The 15,926-nt window shown below is 46.2% G+C and overlaps 1 protein-coding gene across 1 annotated transcript in view; it reads left to right on the forward strand.

Moving 5' to 3' along the window:
- The first annotated feature begins 5,510 nt into the window (after window positions 1-5,510).
- The window catches only part of FRMD4A (FERM domain containing 4A), a 316,596-nt gene continuing 306,180 nt past the window's right edge, over window positions 5,511-15,926 (forward strand). Inside the window, 1 exon segment of the mRNA XM_077758468.1 lies at window positions 5,511-5,620. Within this exon segment, the coding sequence (XP_077614594.1) occupies window positions 5,528-5,620 (93 nt within the window). The 5' untranslated portion in view covers window positions 5,511-5,527.

A 15,926-nucleotide genomic window follows, 5' to 3' on the forward strand; every position in this document is an offset into this window, starting at 1 on the left:
TCAGAGCCTGGAGCCTGCTTCGGATTCTGTGTCTCCCTCTCTCTCTCTCTCTCTCTCTCTGCCCCTCCCCTGCTCTCACTCTATCTCTCTCTCTTTCTCAAAAATAAATAAACATTAAAAAAATGTTTTTAAACACCTGAAAGAACCCCCTTACAACATGCTGCTAAATTTACAGCAAATATTGGCTAGAAATGGAAGTTAGAAGAGGCATGTATGGGGTGCCTGGGTGGCTCAGTTGGTTAAGCTTCTGACTCCGGCTCAGGTCATAATCTCACAGTTTACAAGTTCAAGTCCCGCATCAGGCTCTGTGGTGACAGCTGGAAGCCTGGAGCCTGTTTCAGATTCTTTGTCTTCCTTTTGTCCTCTGCCCCCCCCTCCCCCCATGTGCACTCGCGCGTTCTCTTTCTCTCTCTCTCCAAAATAATAAACATTAAAAACATTTTTTTTTAACATAAGAGGCATTTGTATCGTCAGCTTTGTATCTGTGTCCTAATATAAGTGATATTTCACCTTTTACCAGAGAAAGAATGAGTGTGGATAAAAAGACAGGGGAGGGGCGCCTGGGTGGCTTAGTCGGTTAAGCGTCCGACTTTCGCNCTTTGACTCACCCTCCTGCCACTGCTCAGCTCACTGCCCTTTGCTCCTGGCCCCGGGGACTTGCGGTGGACCCAGACTGCCCTCTGACCCGGAGTACACCGTGGCACCCAGCTGGCTGTGGGACCTGTGACCTCCTTCCTCCCACCCCAAACCTCTCTATCCCGTCATCCCTTCTCTTTGCACACATGGGGGACTTCAGAGAGCCAAAGGCATTAGCCTCGCAGATGGTAGCCTCAGGGACCAGGCCACAGTTGTGATAGACACTTGAGGCTGGCAGGCTGGGCACCGCCTGGACGAGAGGTTGTAGTGACCGCTCCCGCTTTGTGTCAGTTCCCAATAGAATAGTGGGACCACCCACCCTTCCCATGGCTTCTCAGCAGGCGCCTTCAACCGTCACTGGCCTGATCCATGAGTGGCCATGGCACCCATGGGCACACACCCAGCCGGCGCTGTCTCCCCTCTTCCGTGGCTGCCTCCCACCAGCTCCGTGTTGTTGAATGCTTTCTCTCTGACAGGCTGTTATCCCCAAGCCCCCTCCCCGCCACCTCCGTTCACCCTCCTGCTATCCGTGACCAAGGACACCCATTTGATTTGATACATCTTACATTGGTGTGTCAAGACCATTGATTTTCCTGAAATATGGTTCAATCGATCCCCATGCATTTTCATTCCGGAGTTTGATTGTAAACATTTTCACTGAGATGGGGAGGAAATGTTGAAAGTAAACAAACAAAAATGCCCTCCACCTGCCTTCAGTGCTCTGCTCCAAGAGGCTTCCAAAGCAGGGGCTTCGCAGGATCTGGAACAGAAGTATGTCTTCTCCACCCCAGGGTTCATTGACGCCACATCCCATGGCTTCCTCCCCATCCGTCCCGTGGGCCGTTACTCTGTGCCCCGGATGCACAGGGGACCTCAGTGCCCACCATCTTGGCAACAGCATGCTTTTTCCAAGTAATACGCTCTTCCAGACATTGTCCCCTTGCTTTTCTGTTTTCTTTTAGTTACTCCTCATTCACCTTTGGTCCCCTGTCTCTGGTCTCAGTGCTGATCCCGGGCACCTACCCTCAGATCTCTTCCTCCTCTTTCTGCCCCCCACACCTCTGGCTGTTTCCAAGTCTCCCTGTCAACCAGCTGGCATCAGCGCATGGTGGATGCCATTGGTCGGCTAGAGTGGAAGACAAGGGAGGGCCGGGGCCTTCCCCACTCCACCGTGGCCCATGGCTCCAGCAGTGATCAGGTCTCCAGCAGGCCCGCAGGGTTCCAGCCTCTGCAAGGTGACCCTGGCCTTGGTCGCTAGTAATCTGGCTCCTCCCTTTACCCCCAGCCCAGGGATTGTGCTGGGTCCCCACTGGGCTATCTCCTCAACTCCAGGAGCCTCTTTGCTGTTCCTTGCTTCTCACCAAGAGACCAGAGACTCTAGAACTGCTCCTTCTAATGCCATTTCCTGTACTTAAAGTCTCTCTCTCTCTCTTTTTTTTTTTAATGTTTATTTACATTTGAGAGAGAGAGAGAGAGAGAGAGAGCATGGGAGGGGCAGAGAGAGAATAGGACAGAGAATCTGAGCAGGCTCCAGGCTCTGACTGCCAAGAGCCCGATGCTGGGCTCAAACCCACAAACTGTGAAATCATGACCTAAAATTCTCTCTCATGCTCCTACATTCTCTCTTTTTCAAAGACAGGGAAATTTCCCTTTTCTCTCTTGGGTTCCATGGATATATCTGCTTTTTGAATTTCTAACCTGCTGTAATCTAATAAAGTCTTTATGTCATGTGAGAATATAATGGCCCAAGTCAGGCCCTGATAGCAAACATCTTGACTCTGGTGTCACCTTAGATCTGACAGTTCTAGCTGCATTACATAGGTCAAGTTATTAAGACTCTTTGAGCCCCGGTAAAATATGGACCGTGAAACTCATTTCTGCCATTGAGATAGCCTTGGGTAACCTAGCACGTTGCCTGGCTACTGCTAGGCGCTCAGTAAACGTTAATTCCCCTCACCTCTACTAAAGTGGTCATATCTGCAAAGGTATGGGTGCACATCCTTTCCTGGAGAACATATTTGTGTTACAACATTGGCTTTCTGAAATTAAATGCTTCAGTCTCCGGAATTAATTCTGAATGTGTAACTCCTAAACACCCACAGCAAAACTATCAAAGAGATATTTTTGGACAAGCTGACCTTTGAAAGCCTTCAGATCTGTCTGAGGAGATGGCTAGTTACTCTGTGGGGACTGGGGAAAGCTCCAGAACCACCTCCTCATCCCCACTAGCTGGGAGAAGGCACTGGTGCTGATATGAGAAATGATCCTGGTCCTCACCGCCCCCTCCCCCCAGGGGGTGGCTAGAGTGAATGGGGCTCAAATGTGTGGGAGTCTGGCTCAGGGTTATTTTGGTTTCCATTAACATTCTCTTCTATATGTATTTTAACCTTAATCAAATGCATATGTTTTTGTTTTATTTGCACTTAGTTCATCAAAGTGTCTTTTATGATCTGAACTATGCCATGAGGCCTTAACTCGTCAGTGAAACACTCATTAATACCCCTGGGAAACAGGAAGTTGCATTTAGTCAAATATAAATAAATTTAGCTCCCAGGGGCTTCACCCTAGCCTGGGTCAGGAGAGAGACAGTGGCTTCTCTCTGATGCTGATCTGGTCCAGCACCCCCGCCCCCTCCACTCAGACTGGGCTGGAAGGAAGAAATCCCGGGACTCTGGGCAGATAAGTGTTTGAAAATGTGCCTGTCCTTCGTTCAAAACCCTTACATAGTCCAGTGGGGTTTTATCAAGGAAACGCGATGCATTTGGCCAAATAATTGGGCACCATTCCAGATTTATTTCCACCCCAAAATCGTCTGATTTGAAACCAGGCAGTGCAGGAAGGACGTGAGAAAGAGGGAAAAAGGTAATCTAAACCACCTAGCCGGAGCTGCTCCCCAAACCCGGCTGAGCAACTTCCGTCTCTCCTCCTTGCTCGCCTTCTCTCTCACCCTCTCACTGGCTCTCGGATGCACATATGGAACCAATTACGAACAAAGCCCGATTGTTGTATATTTGGAATTTCCCACATCAACTTGATGCTTTCTTTAACTGCCTCTTAATGTGTGTCTGCACCGGGTGACCAGGCCTTCGTTTCTCTCCTTCCCACCCCGCCCCCACCGGCACCCACCTCAGAGAGTCTTTCCCGGTTTATTTTCCAACAGTGTAAGCCTTTGCTTCTTCCCCTTGCACCCCACCCCACTTCCTATTAGAGTCTTTGAATAAACAGAACTTTCTTTTCCACGGTTTGCAATAAACCGATCTGCGGAGAATAAATAAAAGCCAGATCCCAAAGCACGTAAGTGATATCAGGCTAACACCAAAAAAGCATGGATTACTACAAAGGAAATGGCATCCCTTTCTTAAAACTGAGCATAGAGAGGAGCAGTGGATGTAGAAATACATTAAAAACAAGAAAACAGAAATACTTCCCATTCTAGAATCCCCTACTTGTTTTTATTTATCGTTAATTTTCTCTGATAGAGAAATAAGCCTCCTTGGGGCAGGGGGTGGGGAGGGGAGGAGCAGAGAGAGGAAGCCATAGATGAAGAATCTATCAATTACTAATTATTACAGAAAAGTTAACATTTTAGATCATGTGTACCGTCCTTCAAAGGGTTGTCTGATCTGGAATCACGCGCTGGTATCAGAAAAGAATAGGAAATGTGATGGATGAATCTGAACTTAGTCCTTTTCAGAGCCTTGTAAAATCAAACCTAACTTCTTCGAGTTAACTGGCACACGTAAAAATACATGTTCTAGGCACGAACATTTAAATGAGGAGATGCCAGGGGTGCCTGGGTGGCTTAGTCGGTTAAGCGCCCGACTTTCGCTTAGGTCATGATCTCGCGGTTCGTGGGTTCGAGCCCCACGTCGGGCTCTGTGCTGACTGCCAGCTCAGAGCCTGGAGCCTGTTTCAGTCTGTGACTCCCTCTCTCTCTGACCCTCCCCTGCTCACGCTGTCTCTCTCTCTCTCTCTCCTAGAAATAAATAAAACATTAAAAAAAGTTTTTTTAAATAAATAAATGAGGAGATGCCAAATGTGAGTCGGTCTGGTGCATTTGATTTGATTCATCTGAACCACACAATACCCACATTTTTTCCTTTGTTCACACTTTAACTTCATGGACTACATCCACATATAGAATTAATTGCACTCCTACGTTTGCTTTCTATGCACTGGAAAGTGGGAGAGAAAAACCAGATATGCACATCCGATGCTCAGGGTCATACACGTAATTTACGACTGCGAAGAGGACTCCCCAAAGTCCCCAGTGCGTTATGTCACTGGTCTGCAAATATTTTTCCTGTGCTCGGAAAAGAGTGAAATCAGAATGCAGGATTTCACATTAATCTCCGCACCAGATGGTGATATTCCAAGTAGTCGTTTTAAGGTGAGCATGTGACCTACTGTATGGCCGAGGGGCTTTGGAGTCACGTGACGGAATGAATACTACGCCTGATGGAGCTTTGATTAGACCGCTGACCTGGTTACCGTCCGTAGCCACGAGAAGCAAAGTTGATGTTTCTGGCTCACTCTCCCCAGAGGCATCGCTTGCTAACTTCTGGGACGTCCAGTCTCACCGAGGGGACTGACAGGCAGGGACAGAGAGGAGACAGCTAAACCCGCGCTTCTGAAGGCAGGCTGAAGTTACAGAACTTGGGCTCTTTTTCTACTCCCCCATCCCCCCGCCTCCTTAAGAACCACATCTTGACTCATACGGTCGAAAGAAAAAACTCTTTTGGTTATTTGATATTTGGGAAACCTCCAGGAGACCATAACTTAGTTTTGAGAAAGCCTTGTCTCTCACTTTGTTGGGAGCACAGACACTCACACACACACTCGCTCACACACACACACACACACACTCACACACTCACACGGCTCTAACACCATGGTGGTTCAGGCTGCAGTGGCTCCGAATAGATCTCAAAGACTTTTACTGAAAATTCCGTATGGATCCCTGAGAAGACGCAGCGTGGAGAGGGTAAGCGACGTGGCGGGCGGTTTGTTTTGCATCGAGCATTTGCTCCAAAGAAAGGGAGACGTTTGTTTTCATTGTACACAGCATCCCTTGTGGTAGCCCTGTTTTCCTGAAAATGTTGAAATCCTGGGAAGGTAGAACACGCTGTGTTGTGTAAATTTTTTTTCTTAACGGATAACTGATGAGAAATGTGCATGCAGGGGTACTGTTAGAAATGAGGTGGGAGGGAGAGAGGTGGGGTGGGGACGGCCCTTTGGGATGGGGAGAGAAGATGTGAGTGCCTGGGGAGAAAAGCTGGGACCACAAACAGATCCATTAGTCAGAACAGCTGCAAATTTCCTCTGGGGGGGGGTGACGGGGGTCTTCAAAGGAGGCGCTGATGGTGTTAAGGGGATTTGATACCTGGAGGTTTGAGTTATGTCCCCGTTGATGAAAACTGTCCTCTGTCGTGTTGTTAATTCAAATGCCTCGCTATCAGTTTGGATTTTTTTTTTGTTTGGATACTACGGATTTCAAAATCGCTGAGTTAATTTTCTGAAACATGCTTGCTTTATGGTAGCCCCTGGCAGAGATGATCCTCTAAAATAATAAGGATTTGTCCGTCTTTGGAGGGGCTAATGCAGTTTTGGGGGTGACTGAGGTTAATGCAAAGCTAGCTGTCCTCAGTGTGTTAAGCTCAGTGTAGGGACAAAATGCCTATGTTCCCCGCAGGGGGGTGGAGGTGGAATGCTTTGTGGCTCTCAGAAACCCAGAAGCTCCTGTTAGAGTCACGGAAGTCCCCTCCATGAGCCATGGAGTCTACTTAGATGTCCTAGATTAAAATGCAGTTTGAAGAGCCGTAAGGCAAAGAGCGTCACAAAATGCCCTCCTGATAGATAAGCAACCTCTGCGTCTTGCAAAGGGGAACAGGGTTGAATTCGAGGAACTTGTTCTTGTTGGTATGCTTACAACTCAGTGATTTCTTAATCCAAGGGAAACATAGTTGAAGCTTTAAAAAAATATATGAGGGTCTATCTAGACATTCAGGTGGGCTTGATTTCCTGACTTGTGATGAGTTACATTCTCTCTGCCATTTGCATAATGATGAAAAAGACCGTTCGCTTCCTGTTCTGGTTGTGTGTCGGTCTTTATTTTGAGACATCTCTCTTGTGCTCAATAACAGAGTCACCAACTAATATATAGTAAGTGCCTACTGCATGCTCCTTCTATACGAATAGCTTGAGAGCATGGGGCTAATAGTTACGGCCAATGTTATAAGCCTATCAGGCTTATATTGAATATGATGTTAGGTTCTGTGGAAAATATTTTGACTGTTACGATAAGCTAATGTAAGATGTTCTATTCCCAACTAAGCATTTTGAAACGTGAATCGTACACGCTGGAGTTGTAGAACCTGGTTGTACTAAGGAGAGAGTTATCTGGGCATAGGCACACAAAAAATTCCTTAGTAACCCGGTAATTTCTCTTTAACCATTAGAATCTCCAGGCGGATGTTTGATGGATCATGGAGGTTTAATAAGCCCAGGTGTATGCAGTTACCACTTCTGTTATTCACTGGTTACCGATTTAAGAAAAACCAACAGTCTGTGAACATCGCATCATACATAAAACATTGTCGCATGTGTTGGTAGATACTCACATTCAAAACACACAGACCTGTTTTCTGCCCGTGGGCAAATACCAGCGATGCTGTCTTAGATCTTCAAGCTGTTGGGCCCTTAGGAGAAGCACACACACCCCTGGACTGTCAGACACCCTACTCGTCTCAGTTGCTAGATGTGAAGAAAACGGGGCTGGGACACCAAGGCTCACAGGAAGAGGGCCCTTGCATTCCTTTGGAGCCGGCCGTCTCACCCCCCACTGTAAGGGAGAATGACACTAATTGCAGTGTATGATGAATGTGTCCATTCCAACTGGACATTTTATCCTGTTGCTGACTTTATGACCATTTTTAGAATCAGGGTCAAACATTTATGTAAAAGGAGGGCAGGAAAAGTGAGAAATGGCATCTGCTCTAAGGGCAGAAACCGAGGAGCAGCCCTCTTTTCTTGGGGCTCCTTGACTTAAAAGCAGTGGCACCTTGTCCAGTTCTACTGGCAGCCTAGAGGGTGACAGACATTCAGGTTGGTTTCCATTATCCGGTGATACGTGATGATCTTAAGGTCTCGCACGTCCATACCGTCTTTACTCTGGTGCATTTTTGTGTTCGTTACTTCCTAACATGATCCTGAGTTGCCGATGAGACACAGAGAATGGGGGTCATTACCCTGGTCCTGTAGGAGCAGGAAAGCCGAGGCAGAGAGAGGTTTAATCTTCTGTCCAGGAACAAACAGTCAAGCACAGAGCAGGCCTCATGTCTAGGGGCCCAGTGTCTTCTGTCTCTGCCATTGGGTTCTTGTGCCATCACCTTTGTTCTCTGGGGGAGCCTCAACGTCACAGCCTGGCCCTGAGCAAAGGGCAGCAGCCAACTTGTCACCAGTACTTTGCATGGAAGGGAATAGAGAAAACTCACAACCAAGGAGAATAACGAACAATCCCTGGGGCTGGCTGGGTGCACGATTGCACAATTGCTCCTATTTTCCAACTGCCCAGTTGAGTTGGAAAAAAAAAAATGGACCTTTAAACTATGCTGTCTAGACGTCCATTGAATCCTGATTTCAGAAACACTCGGGCCAGGAGACTAGGCTCGGTTCTTGTTCCCAGGACTTGTTCACAGACTGCTACGAGCCCATCAACGTGCTGGGTGGGGTCGGAAAAACAACAGAAATACAAGATGCTTTGCTTGGTAAGACAGGGGAGATTAGGGATACAGGTTTATAGAAACATGGCAGTTACAAGGATTGACATAACAGCACACTAGTTTAGCTACGAAACAAGAAATGAAGACAAATTGGGTGCTACAGGAAGCAGCCAGGTGGGGTGGAGGGGGCAGGGCTTGCAGCCACACAGTCCCCAAAACTGAGAGCCTCACCCTTTACTAATTGTGTAATCTTGACAGTGTGATGAGGCTTCCTCCATGTTCTTCGTCTATACATCCATGCTATCCACCCTGGAGGGCGGTTAGTAAGGATTACAGATAACTTCCTAATACAACACCTCACGTGTAGAAAGCAATCACTAATGAGAGAGTATTTTTTTTTAAAGTTTATTTCTTTTGAGAGAGAGAGAACCAGCGGAGGAGAGACAGAGAGACAGGGAGACTGCCTCCCAAGCAGGCTCCAAGCTGATATCACAGAGCCCAATGTGGGGCTCAAACTCACAAACTGTGAAATCACAACTTGAACCGAAGTCAGATGCTTAACTGACTGAGCCACCCAGGTGCCCCAACGATAGAGTATTTTTAAAGTTTGCCTATCTTTGAGTGGAGGAACAAGGCTTGTAATTTTAATAATGGGTGACCTTTATATACACTCACACACACACACACACACACACACACACACACTTGGTCACACCTCACTGTCACCTGGAGACATCTTTTAAGGATAGTCACTCAATAAAGCCAAGACAGACAGTATTTCCTGGTCATAACGTCTTGGACTCCCAAGTTTATGTACGACATGTAGAAAACAGGATGTTTCAAATTCACTGTGTACAAATGCCAAGAATCTAAACTTACTCAAACCCATATACTTCTATAGGGTCTCTTCCGGAGCACCTGGGTGGTTCAGTCGGCTAAGCGTCCGACTTCAGCTCAGGTCATGATCTCACAATCCATGAGTTTGAGTCCCACATCTGGCTCGGTGCTGACAGCTCAGAGCCGGGAGACTGTTTCTGATCCTGTGCCTCCCTCTCTCTCTGCCCTTTCCCCACTCATGCTTGGTCTCTCTCTGTATCAAAAATAAATAAAAACACTAGGAAAAAAATTATAGGGTCTCTTCCTTCCAGAGCCAGATGTTGTGACTCTGGAGGTTAAAATGAACTTCTTGGAAAACTCTAATGAATGTAAGAGCATTGCATATAAATGAGTAGAGGAAAGAGCAAATGTGGACCTTTGTCCTGGGAGTTGCCTTGGAGCGGGGACAATGTTTTTATTAAACTACTATGACCCTACACGATGAGGAAATGGTTTCATGTTAGAGATTACCTTTCCTTCTAGTTCCCAAACCCAAGAATAAGTCAGCTAAGGATTTCTGGGGCCCAGCCCGAGCTGTTTCAGGGCGTGCATTTATTAAGGATGTTCACCTTCCCAGTGATTTAACTTCTCTACCATCCAGACCCACATATTCCAAGAAGGACCCGACATCTCTGTTCTCCCAGGTGCCTCAGCACCTCAAATTCAACATGTCCAAAATAGAGTTGGTCATCTCGCTCACAATCCTGCTCCCCTCCAGTCTACCAGCTACCAAAACACCCGCAGCAGAACCCAGGCGCCCTCCCTGCCTTTTCCCTTCCCTGGGCTCAGGCCACTGTTATCTTTCACTTTCAAACAGTTGTCATTCTTATTCCTCCGAGTCCACATTCTATGTGGCAGCAGTGTGATTCTTTGTAAACATAGGCTTGGTCAAGTCACTTGTCTACTTAAAACCGTTAAATGGTTCCCTGCTTCAAGATAAGTACTTAGATAAATGCCTCAATGTAATGACAATGCCTTTATGATTAGGACCCCACTACCCTCCCCAGCCTTACCTCTTCCCCTACTTTACCCTGAGCATGTTAGACTCCAACCACACTGAACATGACTGTGGCTCCATCACTCCCATGAGCTCCCTTGCCTCAGGGCCTTTGCACGTGCTTTGGTCTGCCTGACACACACTGCCCCCTCCCTCTACCTCCTGACCTTCCAAGTCACATCCTTCAGCCTCAAACATCCTTAGGAAGGCTTTTCAGAAACCCTGCCCCTTCCCCAAGTGTGAATAAGTGCTCTTGCTTTGGGCACCCCTAGCCCTGTGCATTTTCCTCATAGCACCCCAGATGACACTGCATTGGATGCCCCTGTTTCCATCCTATCTCCATGATGTCAAATCTGCACATGATGATGAGCTCCCTGAGGTCCGAGAGCACATCTCGGTCTCTGGTTCACAGTAGAAGTGTGACACTCCATAGATGAGCAAATAAATGAAATCTGAAAGCTCTTATAAACTTCCCTCAGTGAGAAAATTGGGGAGGAAGAGAAGAATTAAGATGTAAACAGAAACAGCCTCCTTTTTCACACAAAGATACCCCAAGCCCAGTTATTGCTGATGGGAAATGTGTTCACGCTTACATGTTGATACTAACTGAGGAGACAAATGCTCTAAACTCTAAGAGTAAAACAAAGCATGTGCCTGAACAACTGACCAGACTCAGGTCACATGCCTCGTCGCAGAGTAATGTAAATTTGACATTTTTATTGGGGAGGGGAAAAAAAGAAACAAGAAAGCATTCTCTTTTACCCCAACTATTTGAATATTTAAGTAAAAGGATTAATTTTTTTTTTTTTTTTTGGACTCGGAAAGACTGAAATGGTGTGATATTTCTGGAGCAGTATTTTTAACACAGTATAAATTAAACCTCTTTGCACCCACATTATTCATTATTTGGTGTGTTATTTCAGGTTGACGTATTGCCAGTCTATTATTTTGCAAACCATTACATTATCACAGCTGCTAAGCTGCATAACTTAAGAATTCAGAATACAACAGAGCGTCTATAGTCGAGTGTGTGGTGCTTACATTCTGAATGTATTCATGCAGAGAAGTGTGAGACTTTACCAGAAACACATATAGCAGACGGCTTTTAGTGGATATTTATTACCATTGAAAGCAGACAGCCAAGAAACTGTTCAGACAGATCAGTGTATTCACACATATTATTATCCAACCCCCTCATCCTGCATAAGGTTTTGTTCTTTCTATAAATATACCCCCCTCTATGGAGAAGAACACGGACTTTCAGGAACTCCAATGCTCTGGTTCACAAGGCACATTAAAAGCCATTTTCCCCATATTGGCTAGTGCCGTGACATTTTAAGTGACCCAAACTTGGTGAACTGACATTTATTTTATTTCTTATAGTAGCTTATGTCCAGTTAAACCCGTGCGTGACTTGTCATCTTGGCCAGAATGAGATCGCACAGTGGAAAGGCTGTCTGTCCTTCCTTGTACCAATCTGGAGTGTTTATTCCTCAGGCTAGTGTGGAAAACAGAAGAGGAAACCTCTATCCAAATGGCCAGGACCCCCAGGAGCTTTACCATCTTACATCAAATGGCGTTATCCAGCTGAGCCTGAAACCAAGCGGTGGTTTCTCTCTTTAGATCGCTCGCTCCCGAGTCCGGACTCCTCAGGACTCTCCTTGATGTCGTGGGTCAAATGCCATGACTCAACTAAAACAGTACTTCTTAAACTTGATGTCACCTGGAGAATTCCCGAGGAGCTTTAAAAAGTCCCCATGCCCAGGCTGTCCCCCAGATCAGTGCATATCAAAATCTCTAGAGATGGGACCCAGGCATCAGGATTTAAGCCCCAGGAAATTCTAATGTCCAGCCACATTGAAGTAAGATTATGGCCAACATGGATCGTCTGGGTAAGGTGGACCTTAAGGAAATTAGTTCGTTCCTGTGCTTTCTGGTGTCTTCACGTGAAAAAAAAATAATCGAGTTGACTGTGTTGGATTTTTATTCAAAAGTGTCATTCTCAACAGGAAAAAAAAAATCCTTTAAACCCTTTGAGAGTTGGGTCCGTATTGCTAGGACATCATAGCAGTGCTCAGCACTTTGAGGGCACTTTCTGGGTAATTAAACACAACCTTCTGAAGTCACAAGGGGCTAGTTTCATGCAGGACTTCCAGACCACGTAGAGATCAGAAACAGCCAGTGCAGCGAGCCCTGTAGAACTCCCCTCCCCCCCCCNAGCTATGTACACAGAATCAGTCATGTGATCTCAGAACACTTTCTATAGGTGTTTTGAAAACAGAACTCTGACAAATTACACTAGCAGAGCAAATACTATCCACCTGTGTGACAGAGCGCTTACAAACGGTGCACTTTTACATGTATTGATTCATCAATGCCTCTCTGAGAACACTATGATGTGTTTAAAACAGTGTGGAAGAAGCTATGGCCCTGGGTCCTTGTTTTCTTACTGGGGACTGGAGAAGCCACATCTGTGGATTTTTCTTTTCTTTTTTTTTTTTTCTCTTTTCCTTTCTGGTCACTCAATAACTAACTGCTTTCAAAGGACTTGGTCAGTTTTTCTATTAAGCTCCAGAACCTAGAACAGTGTCTGGCATGTATATTGGACGAATAAATATTGATTGCACGACTGTGACTGGATGAATAAAAAGAATGTCTTCAAGGTCCTACACTCAGACCTTTAGTGAAATAGAATGGTCACCGGAAGGATAGGGTTGCAAAGTGCCTGCCTTTGTTATGCAGATGAACATTTCTGTCTTTGTTAGCCCTAACAGGTGACTTATTTTAGGATGCTAGTTCCTGGGAGAGAACTTGCTCAGGAAAAACTTACTGAAACTCTGCTACACAATTAACCCTTTTGAGTGTGTGGGCAGGTCCTTTCCCTTCTCAGTCAGAATCTATATATGAGTATTTTGAGATAGTCCATAAATATACCTCTGATCATTTTCCTCTAGTGCTTGCTGACTTTTCTAAAAAATGCCAAGCTTACATTTCCACATGGATACTGCTTCCAAAAGGTCCCTCTCTAATACTTCTATTGGAACATGAATCAGGAAAACCAATAAGGCTTAAAAGTGTATTGATCATTTTTGGAAAATGTGCTCTGAGATCCATCAAAACAGTCTCAAAATCCAAATACCCCAGGGAATTGGATGCCTAGGACCCAACCCACTGTTTATTACTTCCACAGATTTTTATTTAGTACCTACTATATGCCAGGCAGAAATCTAGACCCAGGAGATATAGCGATGTCTCAGAAGTGATGCTCAGACTTCTAAGGGAAAGTAGCGCAGTAGAAAAAGTGAGGAGAGATGAGTCGCTGTATTTTTATGTGCTGTGGCTGTTGATAAAGATGTTTGAGGAGAGACATACAGGAGAAAGGGGGTGAGCCATAGAGCCCTCCAGGGAAGGAAGGTGCCGGCAGGAGAAACCACCAGCACACAAGAAGGGCAATGCCAGGGCATCCTTGGTGGGCTTGGAAACTAGTAAGACGGGGTGGGGGCAGCAGGAGCCAGGGCAGAGTGAGGGGAGAGGGCACACGGAACAAAACAGTGGTCAGGAAGTGTTAGGAGTCTGGGTGACAGAGGGCTGTGTGGGCCACAGTAAGGACTTGGGGGTTTAGTGAAGCAGAAGAAGACCAGTGGTTTGGGGACCAAAGGATGACACTAGCTGGTATGTTTAGAAGGAATAGTAGGCTGATAGAGAACTGAGTGACATATTGGGTCAGTAGTGTAATAATCCTGATGAGAGATGGGGATGGTTTCAACTAGACAATACCCTGCAGGTGATGAGCAATGAGAAATGAATGGATTCTGGATTTATCTAGAAGGTAGGGTTGTCAGGACTGGCTGATGGATCACGGGCTGGTGGTGAGTGAGAGAGGAAGAGAGGGGTCAAGACTGACCCGGGAGCAGCTGTAGCCTGGGGTTGACACTAACATTAGAGACATTGGAGACAAGGGCTGAGTGGGAGTGACAGCGGAGAGCGGGAGACAGAAAGCTTCCTTTGGATGGGATGAACTTGAGATGATTAAAATTCAAACGGAAGACACTAAGAATCTAAGTTTCACGTGCAGGTGAGAGCTCCGGGCTACAGAGGTAAAAGTGGTCCTTGTTGCTGGTGCCCTGAGGCTGGCTTGTCTCACTCTCAGGTGCTGATGGTGCGCATCACTCCCCAGTCAGTGGTGACACATGGCAGCTTAAGAGTCCCGAGTGAGAGAACTGCACCAGGCAAATCGCAAACACTATGCATGTGGGCTTCTTTTTCTTCTAGAGTAGCTGATAGTTAAACATTCACCAAGACCCCACAGGCTGGGGGNTGATATCACCTGGGAAATGTCCAAGGACTGGACCCGAGGCCACTCTGAAGTCTAGAAATCTGTTCCATGACGAGGAACCAGCAAAGAAGAGTGCTAAGGAGCAGTCAGTGAGGTCGAAAGAGTATTGAAGAGAACTTCTCAGAAGGGAAAGTTGGGCTGCCCGTTGCTGCTGATAGCCAAGAAAGACAAGGACTAGAGAATCATCTTATTGAACTGTTATCAAAAAGCTCAGGTGCAAATGTATCACGCATCAGAATCGCTGGGTATTCTCTAAATCACAGATGCACGACCTCCGCCCCAGACATACGGAATCTGAACCTCTGGGGCATATAATTATGGACTAAATTTTGAGAAACAGTACGTGCAGATAGTCTTCCAGAAACATAGGCACCAGTGAGAAAGGGAAGAGAATGCAGTACAAGAAAGGGGGAAATAATGCAGACTGGAAAAGAGAGAGTCATGGGGCAACTTTTACTCAACCAAAGGTCAATCCTGGGCACAGCGGGTAGAGGCCATGATGGGGAATAATGAGGTGAAGCTTATGACAACCAAGACCAGTAGCAAATGTTCCTCCTGATGGCACCATGGAAGCACAGTGCTCCTATTTGATGTCTCCCCCCACCCCCCTCTTAAGCCACTACGTCAGAAAAGGAGAGCTGTGGTTGTCCCTTACAGCTTGTCCAGCCAAAAAAAGAGAGAAGGTGAAAAATTTCAATATCTTTTGTTGGTCACCTGTGTCCAAAGCTCTCACTCTACCTCAAAGCTTTAGCTTTCCTGAGATCTATCTGAAGAAAACTTCTTTTCTTGCCTTTTCTTTTGCTTTGCCTCTGAAAACTGTTTTAGGAGCCATGGATTGATATAATCATGTATCAGGGCTTCATAACCCAGCCAAGTCCCAGAACATATTTAGAAAGTATAGTTTAGGGTTGAGCCAGCCAGCAAATGACCAGAATGAGCAAGTCCTCATTTGAACTCTGAATTTAGGGCCTCGGACCTGGTCTGTATAAAGCAAATGGATTTGAACTGAACTGGCAGAAATCATGTCTTTGACATCAGGGTTCCATGTCACTGAGTCTTCATGGCATTCTTGTGGAAGAAAATCGTGCTCTTATCTCCAGCAGTTGGGTCGAAGGAAAGTAACGTTCATTAGCCATTTGAACACAGTCCTTTATGTAGACCCCACAAGTGTTCACCCAGGCACCGTCCCTCCCGGCCTCCCCTTCTAGGTAAGGACGTGCCTCTGGCACATCCAATTTGAACTAGTCAAAGAATAGTTTTTATAGCAGACGTGTTTGGGTCCCTCCCACTGTCCTAGGCTGATGGTGGTGAATAAGGCTGTTTTGTTTCTGGAACGGAACTGGGGGGCCTGTGCGTGGAT

This window comes from Crocuta crocuta, unplaced genomic scaffold, assembly GCF_008692635.1.
Source record: "Crocuta crocuta isolate KB4526 unplaced genomic scaffold, BGI_CrCroc_1.0 scaffold32, whole genome shotgun sequence".
In the NCBI taxonomy this organism is placed as follows: domain Eukaryota; kingdom Metazoa; phylum Chordata; class Mammalia; order Carnivora; family Hyaenidae; genus Crocuta; species Crocuta crocuta.